Raw genomic sequence first — 16393 nt, 5'->3', positions numbered from 1 at the left:
GAAAAAAAAAGGAAGTGTATTGTGTATAAATTACGTCGTTTAACTGAAATTAGAATATTCTATTTAATACGAATCTTTAACTAGGCTGAAATAAGCAGCTGGAAGCTTTTTAAATAAACAAATACACTTCCAACAAAATTCACTGTTACTTTCATATAAATTTGAAAAATTACCTCCTTAATTTGTTCAATTACTTAGTTTCTTAGTTGTTTTATTGAATAATGAAAGTAACTTTCTATAAGTTTATATAATTGTCATGAATTCTGTTAAATACTTGCGATTTCTCTTAGCCAAAGTTGCTATTCTAATCTTCTTGTTTCATCTTGATTCATGTGTAAGGTTTAATTACTTTAATGAATTAAATCGTGCATTAAACATGAATATTTTCAATGATTTCTGGAGAGATTTCCGTATTGTGATCTTCGGCAAAATAATCGCCAAGTCATGGCAACTTCTGGGCAGCGGCTCGCGAGAAACTATAAAAAAATCACAGAAGGAAACGAACTTGTAACAAAACTCTACATGCTTTTTTTTAAAAAAAAGTTTGAAATCCATTTGGTTCATTGGCGATTGTAGTTCGTGAGAAAGATCACGATACCGAAATATCTGCTGATTTCTAAATTTATAACAACAAATATGTTACTGCGTTTTAATTGCCATTGTTTAGTTTTTTTTAACTACTAGTAACTGAATCACACTTATGTAAAGTTCGCCATGGTTAAAATAATCTTATTTAAACTGTATTATGTTAACAATTTATCTTTTCACTCAAATGTTTTTATTATAAAATTTTCTACAGTATTCTGAAAGTAAAAACATATCATTACAAAACCGTAGTTATTTTGATGACATAACTATGATATTTTAAAGCCTTATACTGCATATAGACAGTGTTTTCATCTCAGAAAAAAAATGGGTGAGAATTTCTCACCCTTTCTCAAAAACAGGGTGAGATTTCAAAAAGTTAAGTGAGATTTCAAAAATTAAAAAAAAAAAAGAAAAACACAAAAAAAAAATCATTTCTTTAATGACAATGCCTTTTTAACATCTTCTAATTTTTAAAGCATTGAATATTTTTGCTGCATCATCATATGGAAAATGTTCTACATCTACTTTTTTATCAGCTATTCTCATTAGGTTGCTCAAATGCGTATTTGTTTCGTTTTGATCGTTTCTACCCATATTTGTTTCATTTTCATTTGTCCGTTTCGGAGTAGAAGATATTGGCTTTACAAGGTATTTATCCATCTTACATTAAAGAGCAAAAAATTTGAACGTCTCATGAAGAAACCTTACCTACGGTAAACAAGTGGTTGCAGAGAAATGCATTCTGAAAGAGGTTCCGTGGTTCGGAAGGGTGGTGTTCTGTTGTTCTTAAAGGTTCTGAACAATACTGGTCAACAGGGAAGCTAGATAATGGGGCAGATGATGAAAATAATAAAAGATCCAGGAAGAAAAGTGAAACGGATATTATTCTAAATGGCGCAAAAAGAGAAATTTATTTCGCGAATTTTGAAATTGGTTTATAGAATGCACGAATTTCTCGCGGTAATCATTTTTTAATGCGAGAATATAAAAAAATATGCAAGATTCTCACGTTCTCGCGCTGTAGTGAAAACACTGATATAGAGCTGTAGAGAACCATTTAAGTACTTTAAATTTCCATGTGTAATTAATTATCAAGTCATGAAATTAAGGTAGCAATGTATATAGAGATAATGTTAAAATGAGAATAATGTTAAAGAGAGATACTAGTATAGGCCAACCTGACTTTGACTTATGAAAACTTTTTTACGCAGCTGAAGTTGTTGCAATTTCGTTGTTGTTTCTCCTTTTAAACTATGTTTTTCTTGAATTAATTTTTCTCTTTATTTAAAATAATTCCCTAATTTGTTTAATTGCTTAATTATTTTAAGTTTTAATAATTAATTTAACTGTGTACATGACAAAATAATTGAGGCAAAAAAAGAAGAAATTTGACCTTATTTTTATTATTTCTCATATTGGTCTTGGCAGGTCTCATATTAGTCTTGACATATTAGTCTTTTCATATTAGGCTATGGCTTGAATTCCCTTTTTAAGAAATATGTACTCCATTTTATTTGCATTGTCTAATTAACTACACAATTGCTGAAATGACTATTGTAAAAAATAAAAATTTAAAGAAAAATAAAATTTATCTGATTTAGTTTTTGAATTTTCATTGCTGATTCTCTTTTTAGGAAGAGGAACCTGATAGCCATGTATCATTTTATATACATCATTCAATAGAATCAAGTAAGTGAGTTAAAATCTCTCATTAAAAACTACCAATAATTTTTTCACATGTTAATTTTTGTAATTTGTTATAACCTATATTAATTTTTCTCCATCTAGATGATTCACCTCCAGTTTATACTCCTCGAGGAATAGTCACATATTTTTCCTCACGCAATGAAGCCATATATTCAGATGAAGAATCACTTACAAATGAAGATATTCTAAAACTTAAGGTATAATAGTCTAAGCACCTTTTTCCAACATTTATTGTTATTTGTTGCATGTTTTTAAGTGTTAATTTACATAATTTAGTTTCTATCTTGTAAGATGAAAGAAAAAGATTGTTATATAAATGTTTTTAAGACATATTTTATTTGGTACTTTGGGATTATCCTGCCGACCTGACAACGCTTGCGAAAATGCGCAAATTTTTCGGCACCATCATAATGAAAAGCACTTTCCGAAAAGAAACATTCTAAACACATTAAATTTATCAAATAATAATTTTAAATAATAATAACAAAAAAATTTAATTGTCAAAATATGTAATGAAAAGAATCAATACAATGCCATAATATGCAATGCCATATTGTATATCGCGCATTTTCCTAGAAGAAATGATTCCGTAGTCTTTGAAATATGCCACTGCACTCTCTTCGGTATTAGACAAATTCCAAATTCAAATCATTTTACAGCGGAGTTAAAAAAAAAAAAACACTATATTTCAACACACTAAAGTAAACTATAATTTTTAGTGTTAAAAATGTAAAGTTATAATAACTCAACTGAAATATTGTTTATCAGCCAGAAAAGCACTTAACTGGGCAAAATCAGCTTTAAAAAAGATTATTCACCATTTTTGAACTAATGCTACAAATTGTACCAATTCCTATCTGGGAAATTATAGAAAAATTAAATGGAGATGGACAAATTTTTTTAAGAATTATAATTGCATTTGACGCTTACAACTTCTAATTCTTCTTTAATGGCATAGCAGCCCAGGGTGAGTCCTAATCATCTCAAAGATTGTTCTTCCAGACCAGTCTTTTGTTGTCCATCTTCTTTCAATTATTCACTCTTTTACTAATTTTTAATAAGATATTTTTCAAATTAGCAGACCTGTTTAACATGGTTCTTAAATGAAACCATAAGTATGACTTATGTCTAATTTTGTGTTCTCAAATTTCGATGCCAAAATGTATAGTATACTATTCTAAGTCATAAAGTTGTTCAATTTGGTTATTTAGTTATTTCAATTATGTTACTGTTTAAAAAATATTATTATTTATCAATTGAGGAAGCTCACTGGGAATATGGAATATAACAAATAAGTTTAGAAGACGATGAGAATTTTATAAAGTACATATATTTAAGGTTTGTTGTAGAAAACAAAAAAGTGATAATTGTCACTAAGTCATTCACAAATATTACTAAAATCATATGTAAAAATTCACCAATTTGTTACTTTAAAAATTTACCTATCATCATATGATGGAGGTGGTTAGTCCATTGTAGTGTTAAACATATTATGGCTGTTTCAGATACATTTGAATTTGAATATGTAGAAGGGATATTTATCCCAGAAAAATAAATACAATTGTTTAGGAAAAATTTATTTATTCTATAAATATTATTATGATGAACATCACCACATTCCAAAATTATAAAATAAGGAAAGAAAGTCCCTTAAAGGTATCAATGAGTGCTTCAGTGGCTCAATTAGTTAAGGCCTTTCATACATCATTAGCGGAGGCCGGGGGCGTAAGTTCGGGTCTTTAAGCCAGCAAAACAACCTGTATAAGGAACAAGTGGTATGATAAATCTCTTGTGACTGAAAGTGCTTCCGTTGGCAGTGATGGGGAAGTTTCGAGAGAGGGGTACCAGCTCAGGTGCTGTCCACGCCGTCAGACCAGGGTCACAGATAATCATACTTGTTCTCTCATCAAGAAAAACCGTTAATTAGCTCTTGAGCTGACGGCCTAAGCCCCCAGTCCTTATGCCGATTATTCATTGAAAGTGAACTGAATTGCTCCCAATGGACAGTCCGGTGTATGGGAAGATATCCACATTCGGTGACTTATTGAAAGATAAAATAGCCAAAAACAAATCCAATAATCAATATTAAATTTAAAATAATTTGGCTATAGCTGGTCACCAGAAAGAATCTTGAGAATTAGTATAATCCTGTAACTGAAAAATTTTGGTGGTGAAAAATAAAAAATAATGAGTCATAAATAGATTTTGTTTTCAATCCAGTCGTGACAATGAGTTATTGAGTTTTTCATTTGTATTGAAATAAAAAGTTAGTCGTTACATTGATTGTTAAGAAAATAATAAAATACTTATATTTTTGCTTTTTATTAAATATAATAAAATTAAATAATTGGTTTAATTTAATTAAAATTCGATTAAGAATGATTAAAACTAAATTTAAGGCATTTTAAAAGCTAGGAAATATGTAATGTGTATTATGGCAACACATATAATTTATATTATCATATAAAAAAAAATCAGGATTTTGAAAATCTTTTGAAATTTCATAGAAATACAGTACAAAAAAGGATAAACAAAATCAAGTTGATTTGCAATGAAATCTGCGAGAATCAAATGTGTCATATATTTTAAATTTTGAGATTTTAAAAATCACATGGAAATATGCAATAATTGGTTTGAAAATGAAGGAAAAATCTTAGAAATCGAAAAATCAATTGAGTGCATCAAAATCTTGTGTTAAATCAGGATTTGAAATACTATGTTGAAATCCAATAACTGCTGAAAAATAATCAAAAGGCCTTGTGGGTTTACAGTGAAATTATCTTGAATTGAGTCCTTCAAAAAAGTTATTACTCTTAATGTGTGATTCAGGAATTACATTTCATAAATATATCATAAAAAATTGATGTTGTTGGCATTTAAAATTAAAATGTTATTAAAATATTTTAAAATCATATTGTGTTGTTCTTTGCATAAAAATAGACTATAAATGTCATTCATCCCAAGAAGCAAATATAACTTGAACATATGTACTTTTTAAACTTTTTTCCATTTGTTTTCCATTTATATTTTGGAATTGCTGAATGAAAACTTAGATGGTCGTATAAATTTTTATTAATGTTGTGAATTTTACATATACTTGACTTGAATTTATACAAATCATAAGCAGTTAAAAAAGGGAAAAAATTTAGATTTTTTAAAAAAGAAAATTTGCTTTTTTATAAATATTAATGCAGGCATGCTAGTAAATTTCCCTCTTTTTTTCAGAAATTGGCTGAATCAGATGGCATATACAGAATTAAAATCTTAACCAAACCTGATGATCCTGATGAAGATGCAGTTTTTTCTTTTACTAAAGCAGTAAGTTTTCTGTGTTGCTGTTATTCATGAAATAATTTTTTTTCTAAGCTTTTTATTTCCTTTATTCTTTTTATTGTAATTTGATACTTTAAAAATATAATGTCGTCTACTTTTTTATTATAAAGTATTAATGTGTAAACTAAATGTTAAAATTTTATCTTAGTCCATGCAATTTGTAGCTATCTTTCATCAAATATTTACTAAGCAATAATGTAGTTATCAATACACATATTTTTAGCTTTACTTTAGGACATTAAATGTTTTATCTTGAGTTGTTTTAGCTTGGAAATATGTTCATAGTTTTAAATTCATTATTTTCCAATTAAGTCACTTGTTCTTAATAACTTATCCTCTCTGTCTTTCATAACATGTATTTTAATCTATCTATTTTTTACAATTACCTGAAATTAATTTTTTAATAGTTTTTTATACTAATTAAAATTATTTTCAAATTAATAAGATTTGCGTTGACTGTATCTACTTCTTTATCTGTTGGCTGTATCTGTTTCTTGGGGAACATTTTGTTGCATGGAAATATTTTAATTACCTTGATACTCATTTTGCATTTAAAATATCTAGATAATGTATTTGTATTTGCACTTATAACTGTTGCTTCTCCAAGAACTTTTTGAATATTCATATTGTAATGTATTTTCAGAAGCATGAAAAGGGGTAATAGTTCATTTTAAAACAATTTTCTCTAATTGAATTGAATATTTATTTATGGTTATGTGATTCCACCGAATTGTGTAAATCTGAATCCCGTTAATTCGTGGCCTTTCGTGAATTAATAATTTATTTTCTTTGTTATTCCGTTTATCTAAAATTTAAATTTCCTTACTTATGCAAAATCTTGTTAATGAGCCATTTATGAGCACCCTTTTTTTTAATCTTTTTTTTTATCTAACAATTTTTTTAAGCAGATTTGTTAGAGAAAGACACAACTTCAGATAAACTTTAAGAGCACAAGAACTACTGAGACAAACACAAAAATGTGTTGTTGTTTCTAATCCCAGCTGGGATAGCGGAGCTATACCAGATCCATGAGGCCGTGAGTCTTCAAAAAATCGAGGTAAAGGAGAGGTCTCTCAAGAACCTCTTCCATGGTGAAATCCAGGCAATTAAGTAGATGGTGCCTCGCTGGAGTTGCACTTTTTACAAGTTGGAAAAAGTTTAATTTGTCCACTGAAAGTGAAGCTCTTAGTAAGCCCACTGACAAATCTACAGGTAGCGGTTTGGTCGGCTAATGTACCCTGAAGGTCAAGGGCTTCTCCGGGACGCTTGCGGGGATACCAATCGTGATCCGGTGGAACAAGCCAAGCTTTATTAACTTTAGATTTGCGGAGAGAAAATAATTCAGAGTAAGTGAGGGCCGTGTTTGGAGAGGCTGGGAGGGAGGTACCTTCTTTTGCCTATTGATCAGCGCGTTCGTTGCCAAAAAAACCCATGTGTGAGCGTATCCACTGAATATGGATGTCATGGGAGGCTGAGAGGACTCATGGTAAAGGTACTCAAAAAACTCATGGTAAAGGGGACAGCTTCTGTTGATCAAAAGGGTCAGGAGCACCGGTGGTAGAAGTCTGATTTAGCTCCAAAAACACCTGCAGATGTTAGCTGGGCAAAAATGGAACGGCCTTCACGCCTAGGGTTGCCCTACCAGGAGAAAAATTATCCCAACGTACATCACCTGTTCCGCCCAGGAACACCCCGTCTGCAGGACTCGAGGGGGACACAAAAGTATAAAATTGATTATCTAAGAAGTAATTTGCATGTTAAACATTAAAAAAATTGTTTGTTAGAAAAAAGAGTGTTTTTTCTCATATTTTTTTAACTTATATTTTAATGAATAGCAATTTTGTTATTTGTGATATTGTCATTTGCGATATATTTACCCTCTTTTTATTGCAATTTGATGAAATTAGTTTTTAGTTTGATATTACGATATGAAAATTTCAAATCCCGCATTTCAGTACTTTTCAAAGCACTCAATACTATTATAAATCAGTGTTTTTTTTTTTTTTTGCTTTTGCAGTTCATGCAATTAATCTTCTCATGGATTATAAAATTCCAATGTTATTATGTTACGCAAAATTTGAAGCATGCATTTCAGTAATTGTTTTTTAATGTGTTCGATTTGTGTCGAGACTATCATAAATCCGCGCAAGCTTCGATTATCTTTTTTATTTTGGCTATTATCCCTGTTGATTTTTTAAAAATCCTGATATTATTATGAAAAGGGACATTTAAATCGCTCACCTGGGAGTGATAATTCTATCATTTTTTCAATAAATTTTTGGCAGTTATCATTACTGATATTTGCATATTTTTAAAACTCTCCATATTTTTAGTACAATATTATTTATTAGAGCGAATCTTGATATGTAAATTTTATGAAAACTTTTTCGATCCTTCATTTTGCATCATTGCATCGTAATAACGTGTTGATCAACGATCTGTTCTTCAGTTCTTGAGGTATTTTCAATATTTCACAGTTTTTAATTTTATTTTTTGTTCATGCAAGACTTACAAAAGATGAACAAGAAGGAGTATGTAATTTTTTTCAATGTATGTATGCTTTTATGTGTTGATAAGAAAAAAGCTTATTAGATGAAAATATTTTTCTTTCTCTTATTAAATTTTATAATTGCTACTTTTATGTATTAAAATGAGTCTGTTATTTATTATCTTTGTGCAAAAAGAAAAAAAAATTAGTACTAAAGAAATGTGCACAGAGAAAAAAAATTTCAAATGATTCCTACAGCCAGTAATCACATGTCTGTTATTTATTAATAACCAGAACTCAAAAAATTTCAAACATTTTTCCTTGCCTGTTTGTGAGTTACATTCAGAAACGCCTTGTTTTATATATATAGAGAACAATATGCATAGAATGAATGTATAAAAGAAATCATTGCCTCTCTTACCTGAAAGATTAAATAAAGGAAGGGCAGGAAATATAAGTATTAAGTAAGATAAAATTTGATACCAATCATCTGCTATTGTCATATTTCATTAAAGATTTGATGATTTATTAAAATGCTATCTAATACCTTAAAAAATAACTGGTTTAGATGGAATTTCGTGGTAATAATAACAAAAAATAATTTGGTATCTTTAAGGAATGTTATGAAATTAAGGGGGAAAGTAGATGACCATGATAGCTACTTATGCAAACCCGTAAACCCAACTCATTGGACAAGAAGGTACAGATATCCTTATCAAATATAAGGATATCCTTAAATGATATAGATATCCTTTGATTTTTTTCTAACATTGTATTTTTAAGAATTCTGTAACAACAAATGAAAAAAAACTGTTTATTGAGAAAATTTGTTTATTGAAAAAATGCGTAGTTTAGTTACAAATAATGTATTATGCTTCAAAGTTACAGAAAGTGTAATGTTTTCTAGTCCCAATTCAATAATTTAAACCTAAAATTTGAAGGATTCTTTTTAATTATAAATCAAATAATTCAAACAAAACTTAATAAAAAAAGTTCTAGGTTTTTCTCACATTATTCATTCTCAGATTATATTATGACAAAAATTACTTTTTCATATTTAAAATTGTTTTCTATTAATTATTATAAAGAATTATTTGGCTCTAAGTTCTCTTCAAGAGTGTGAACTGAAGATCTTAGTGAGTGGTCTAGGCAAAAAATACAGTGCAATCGTTTTATAAATATGAAACAAATGGAGAAAAAAAAATGCTATTAAAAAAAGAAAACTTAGTTATTTTCAATTTTATGAGTAATAAAGGTTGAAATGCTTTTGTAAATATTTTATAGAATGCAAATTAAGGAGATTCCAGATTATGCTCAGCCAAATGAAATAAATGATGCAAAGGTGATTTAAATACTGTTATTCAAAACACATTTAGAAGATCTTAAATAGTTCAATTGATGTGCTTTTATTATTATTGTTGTTATTTTACTTTCATATGTTACTGAGGGGGAAAAGTTAATTTTCCTTTCCATATCTCTAAGAGAAATGACTCAAACTTGTTGGTCCATCCCTGTTGGCATCCTCTTGAGCAATAATTTTTTATTTTTTAATTTTTTGAATTCCTTACAATATGTCCTCATTAGTTAACCTAAGCAAGTTGGGTTTATTTTATTTGTTTTACAACATTTTTCAAAATGTGCTGTAAATATTTTGCTTTTATATTTTTCTTTTAATTATGCCCTTATTGTTTGATGTTTTATCTTGCAGTGTGCAATTTATGAATCTGGTCTGACCGATACTATCACAATTGCATTAGATCAAAGTGGAGCTCCATATGGAATAGCAATATCTGCAATACCTGCTCATTGCATTGGATCTCATGTACCAACCTCTAAACTTATGGGTTTCAACACAAGTATCAATTTTGTTACTCTTGCTAATGGCCCCTCGTAAGTCACAATTATTTTAAAAATTTTTGTTTTACTGTTCTTGCCACTAATAAAATCACTGGATTATAAAATCGACTAGTTTTTAAAACCAAATCTGCAAAAACAGAAACATGCTGAAAGCATCCTTTTGTAAAATCATTATCAGTGCTACGTAAAATAAAATTTTTGGCAAACTTTTGTGTAAATTTATAAAAACTCTTATTTTCTTGTCTGAAAAATTCAAAATATCTATTTCCTCAAGTTAAAGCATTATAATTAAAAAAATTAGCTCTGCAGACCAAAAAGAAAAAAAATGTCACAAGCGTGAATTATGCTTCTTAGAGAAATTTAAAGATGAGATATAAAACATAATGATGCAAGCAATCTAAAGGGATCCAAATAAAAACTTTTATAAATTGTGAAAAGTTGTGGAATACTTATTACCATTCAATATCAGTATACCAACACTCAATAAGGCTATTCCGTAGTCAAAATACACCAGAAAAGTGTTTATTTTTTTAAATGAACTATTGAACAAAGAATAGGAATTATGGAAAGTTACAAAAACTTTTATAAACTTTGAAAACCTATTAAATTTTTATTTTAAAATTTTGTCAGTCAAACAAATTTAATATTTTAAAACCCTTCTGTAAATGAAGAAATATGGCTCTTGTTTAATTAAAATGTCAAATGTAGATTCAGTAAAAATGAAATATAAATGTAGTAATCAAATCAAAGTATTTGTAAAATTTAACTTTGAAACATTTTTTTTTCTAATAGTACATATTCTGGTTTATATAATCAGGATATAAAATCAAATCATATAAGCCTTATAAAATCAAATGTTCTCAGATTAGATGTGATTTTAACAGACAGCAAGAACGTAAAAATATTTTTAAATGTTTTTTAATGTCTCATGTGTGTATGAATGCATTTTTATTACTACTTAATTTGCAACTGGCTCTCTTCAAATGACTGATTATAGAATTACAAGCTTTAAACCTATTATATGTTTAGTTCTTATTCTATATTTTAGACCTGATACCTTAACATACATTCAAAGACTAGAGCAAGAGAAAGCAGAAAAAGCTAGAGGGGAGCAAGGAGACAATAGATCATTTCTAGCAAAATATGTAAGTTTATTTTATGTGGTTGTGCTAATTTTCTAATTAATATAATCAATTTTATTGTTCAGATCTATTGAGTAATTCAAAACTAAATGTGCAAGTATATTGTTCATTAATTATTATAATTTTTAGAAAATATTTAGCCAGAAAATGTCATATTGTCAGGAATCAAGTTTCATTTTTACATTGATATTAAAAGACACTCAAACCTGTTTTAGTGCAGTCTTTTTTTTTCATGTGATTTTTTTTTTATTTGTGCGATTTTTTTTATTTTTGTGGGGCCAAAATTTCATTCAAATTGGAACATAATTCATGGAGTTATCAATAAAAAAATTAGTAGGTTTGATCGGCCATTTAGTTTTTTTGATTTTTGATATGCATTTTATTACATTATATAAGTATTGCGTGAGCCAATTACATTATATATGTATTGAATTTTATAATCGCATAATTTAATTGTTGAACGCACAAAAATTTTCATGTAAATAATTGAAAAGTGACAATAGCATATTGCGGTGAAATTCTTGTGTACCAAAGCAAGAATGTATTGATCACAAATAAACAGAGAAGGACATCTGCATCATGTTAGTTTCGGTTTTTCTGAAACAAACTTCTTGGCTAGTTAGGTTGCTGAGTTGGTTTTCTGCTATTGAGATAGTTGGCAACTAGTCTCATGCTTTGTTTTGTTTGTTTTCACGAGTAGGTATAAGCTTACTTGAAGGGAGCAAAGAGTTGCTTTTTTTTTATTCGTCGCTGATCTGTGCAAGTGACAAGTCTGCTAAATAAAGTGATTTACTAAAAAAGAATATTTCGTGTGTTTAAGTTTTTAAATATAATATTAATTGACGTCTTTCGAAACGCTTTCACATTCCTGAACCATTAAGATAAGATTCATTTCATAGTTTAAATTGAAAGTAAATTTATTATTTTTTCTATTTAGGTATAAATTTTTAGAATTTTTATTTTATTTTAAGACATAATCCCTGAATATAAATAAGTGACAAAACAAATAAAGAAGCAGGTAATTTTCTTAGAAACTAAGACTGTGATTTTAAAACGAATAGCAGAAGGGGAGGGATCCAAGATTCTTTTTTATTCTATACGAGACTGTTTTTTTAGGCGATTCCTATTAATCACATAAAAATTGTGTTGCAAAAACTATATATTATAGCTGCTCGTGAAATCTTGTGCAAATTTTTTTATGTGGTCCCTATCCACCACACTAAAGTAGGTTTGAGTGTATATTTTATTATAATTTTATTTCCAGGTTAAATTGAATAATTCATTTAATTGTTAATAATCTATTCTTCTGAACAGTTTAGCAGGGTTATTCACGCACAATGCGTTTTTTTTTCTTTTCTTTTTTGTGGGTGGGATGTTAAGAAATGTTTTTGATGTTGATTTTTTTAAAAATTTAGGATCAGGTGGTAAACAAAAATTGCTAAGTCAGCAATATAGTTCGTCATTTATTATAATTTATTTGACAAAAACAGTTTATAATATTTAATGGGTTAACTTTATGCTGAATGCTGTAGCAACTATTTTAACATGAGCTAATTATATTTAAAATATATCCTCTCTATTGAAGAAAACTTAGTATAATTTCAATTAGAGTGAATTATTAAATATCTGCAAGAAAAATTTTAAACAATTTGATTTTTTTTAGAAAAATTATGTATTAAATGTAACAGTAAGGTATCCCAGAATCTACTTAATAATCGATCATAAAGAATCAATTGAAAATATGCATATTTGTTATTGAAAATTAAAGTTTTCATAAAGATTTTGGGAGACTGCTGAAGCGTTAAATTTCGTTATAATTTTACTTCGCATTCTAAACTTTCTATTTTGAACTTGAAAAGTAAAATTTGTTTCTTAATCATGCTTTAAAATAAGGAAAATTTGCATTTTTGATCCAAAAATTTAAATTGTGAGCCCATTTCAAAAGAAATAAATATTTTTAATTGAACTAGAAAAATATTTTTTTGGCCAATATGTGATCACAATGACAACTATTAATCGATTTGTAATTTAGGATTTTCATGATACACTCTAGTGTATCATAAAAATCCTAAACTCGTCTGCTAGAGTGAGCTGTTTGAAAAATAAGGTTATAATTTATTAATGTAAAATTTTAATGATTTTTGTCATAAAATTTAAAAAAATTATTTTCTTTCCTTTTTAGTGGATGTATATAATACCTTTTGTGATATTTGTGTTTATATCTGGTGCAGGAAATCCCGAGGGACAAGGAGGAGGACGATAACATTGTTATTTATTTGTAACAAATTTATTTAATGTATTCTTCATCCTAGAATCTATTCCTTTCTTAATTTAAATTAAAATACACTATCACTTTTTGTATTTTGTCAGATCTGTGATAATTATTATTATTATTATTTTTTCTTATTTGCAAACCATTTTAGACTTTACTACACACATATAGTTTTCAGAATTTCTTTAATAACTCTCTAAATAAGGGGAAAAGATCTAGACTAGTTAATAGAACTGCCACCAAGCTATAGCTAAGTGAAACAGTAGACACCTCCTCTGCCGATCTTGCTTCTGACTCTGGAACATGAAGCTAATATTTTTTTTTTTTAAAGAATGGTGTTTTCGTTTATGTGTGAGTTTATGTAATTGATTGGAATTGTAGATCATAGCTAAAAAATTATCATTGTTATAATTAGTTGCTAAACATTCTGATTGCTTTTTAAATTACGAATGTTTGAAAATACTTAGTAACATAAGCCAGTAGCATTTTTCTGCATAGCATCTGCTTCTTTTCATGGAGTACTTTTAATATTTTTTAATGAATATAATTTTGTTTGAAAATTTAAAATAAATGTACATATGTTTAGGCTTATGTTCATGAAATAATATCTTAGCAGCCTTAATTTGGAACAAGTTGGCATCAAGTGTTATCCAGCCTTGTTAGTCCGAAAACCCTTCAAAAGCGATTGAAAGGCAGCACTAGCTCAAACATTTGCGGAGTAAATGTTTTACCGGTATTCATCGCTTTAATTGGCCAGAATTTAGTAATTATTGAAAAAGTATTCTTTTAAATATTGATTGTGGTCAAAATGCTATCTCATTTTGTTACATCTGAAGGTATGCCTAACTTTAATGGAAGTATTTTTATTTTTAATATAAAATATATCTAGGTATAGCCTATAGCGGTTGAAACACATATTTTTTGTTCATTAAGAATTAGCGGTTTCATGCAAAAATGTTACTTTTTAATTAATCAAAATGCTGATAAAACTGTTTTGGGTATTTTTTCTATCGCTGATACGCGATCATGATTTGTTACACGATTCTCATTGTTTTTCATAATTTGGGTTGAATACCAATCCACTCAGTGTATATGCAGCTTTTTTTTATTTTTAACTTCTTAGCGTTGGATCTAGAAGACAAGAGAACCCCTATTGAAAGAAAAAGGTCACATTCATCTTCAAAAAAAATTCTTTAGAGCGACACTATTCAGCATTTGTGCAAAATATAAAAATTATGAAAACTTCTCATTGTTAGCCTGATGTCAGTAGAGCTCTGATATGCTTCTACCAAAGTATAATTGGCATGAGCACGGCAATCTCTGCTGGCAGGGAGCAAAATAAAATTTATCCTTCTATCTCTGTGATTCGTTCATAATCTATCCCCGCTGAGCCATACCGATTTTTATGAAAAAGTTGCCATTAGTTTTTTTAACTATACAAATGCCTTTATTATTTCAGATATGACACTTTATATAATAGTATGTGCACATATCTTAAAGACTGCTGATGAGCCCCTTGTCATTTTCAATTAAAGAATAATAATCTAAAAAAAATTTGGCAATAGGTATTACTGATATTATGTAAATTGGTGTGGTCTTATCATGTGCTGTGTATACTAACATAGGTACCATGATACCGACTATAAGTACTGTGGAAATTATTGATTTTGGTAATTATTGACTATCAGGATTTGTATAGTGTTGTGTCAAATGATATACTGAATATTGTTAATCTTCATTTTATTAGGACGAACTTCCAAAAACGTGTTTTGCTTAATCTTATACTGTAAAGCCACGAAGAAGTGCAGCAAATAATAAATAAAATAGCCTCAATTGTTTTCACTTAATTTTGTCGATATATGTCTTTCAATTTTGTGCATAATTTCGTAGTTATGATCATTTTCGGTTTATTGATCATTTAGTTTTAGTTCAATTCATAAGAAGAACGAGTATTCGGCTAGTAACAATAATATTATACTAAAATACTGTCTTCGGAATGAATTTTTATAAAAATATAAATGAATGTTATCTATTTTAATAAGACTAAACTAAGAACTTTCCCCGAGAAATCTCAATTTGTTTTAAAAAAATGTCACAAAAATGGTTCTTCCACTAAACTCTTTATATGCCCGGACATTTGCGAATTTTTAATTTATTTATTTTATATATTCTTATTTACTCATTTTTTTTTTAAATGTAGTTATTCATCTGAAACTTGCTTCACATTAAAAAGTGAGTGTCAATTTGTTTGAAAATACCCATACATCTTCACATATTTATTGAAAATTTTTAAGAAGAGAATATTTAATTCAATTATACGGAAATAGAACTGATGATATTTTAGGGAACTTTTATAATTTTTTGGAATATTATATTTACTTGACATTGGTTTTATATTAAGAAATTGAGTGTTAAATTGGTGGAAAATATCCTTATCTGTCATTATATGTTTTTCAAAAATTATTAGGAAATTATTACATTTCAAAACATACCAAGATCAGAGCATGGATATTACTAGCAATAAAGAAGATAATTTGTGAACTTTTCGTAAATTTTTGCAATGTGTAATTCATAAGAAACTGGTTAGATAGTAAAAAGTGTAAGTCAATTTGTTGAAAAATACCCTTATACGTCATTTTATGTTTATTAAAAATTATTAGAAAGATATTGATTTGGTACAAAACAATAAACATGAGAGTATGAGCAGTATCACTTGCATAAGGGAAAGTACTGCACAAATTTCTTAAAAATTCTTTTTTTTTTTTTTTTTTTTTTGTAATGTGTAATTTATCTGAAATTTGTTTCCTATTAAAAATTAAGCTTCAATTTTTTTGAAAATATCCATATATGTCAACACGCATTTATTAAAGATTTTTAGGAAGCAATTAATGGATTCAAAAATGGATATTTCAATTATACGTAATTCAATTGTACATGAAATATAAAAAATGTCAGTTTGCAAGTTTTTTTATTTATTTATATTTTTTTTAAATTTTTTTGCAGTGT

The 16393-nt window shown here is 28.0% G+C and overlaps 1 protein-coding gene across 1 annotated transcript; it reads left to right on the top strand.

Annotated features, from left to right (window-relative positions):
* The first annotated feature begins 92 nt into the window (after positions 1–92).
* Positions 93–15234, top strand: EMC10 (ER membrane protein complex subunit 10). The gene is made up of 7 exons (XM_016070399.3): positions 93–334; positions 2223–2277; positions 2377–2492; positions 5521–5613; positions 9825–10006; positions 11022–11118; positions 13298–15234. Exons 1-7 carry the CDS (start codon positions 257–259, stop codon positions 13376–13378), a joined length of 702 nt encoding a protein of 233 aa, XP_015925885.1. The 5' UTR covers positions 93–256; the 3' UTR covers positions 13379–15234.
* Positions 15235–16393: the final 1159 nt, after the last annotated feature.

This window comes from Parasteatoda tepidariorum, chromosome 6 (assembly GCF_982258835.1).
Source record: "Parasteatoda tepidariorum strain Cologne lab strain chromosome 6, Ptep-v5.0, whole genome shotgun sequence".
Lineage (NCBI taxonomy): Eukaryota > Metazoa > Arthropoda > Arachnida > Araneae > Theridiidae > Parasteatoda > Parasteatoda tepidariorum.
Note: the sequence above shows the minus strand (reverse complement) of the source record. Positions and strands in the feature narration are given on the sequence as shown.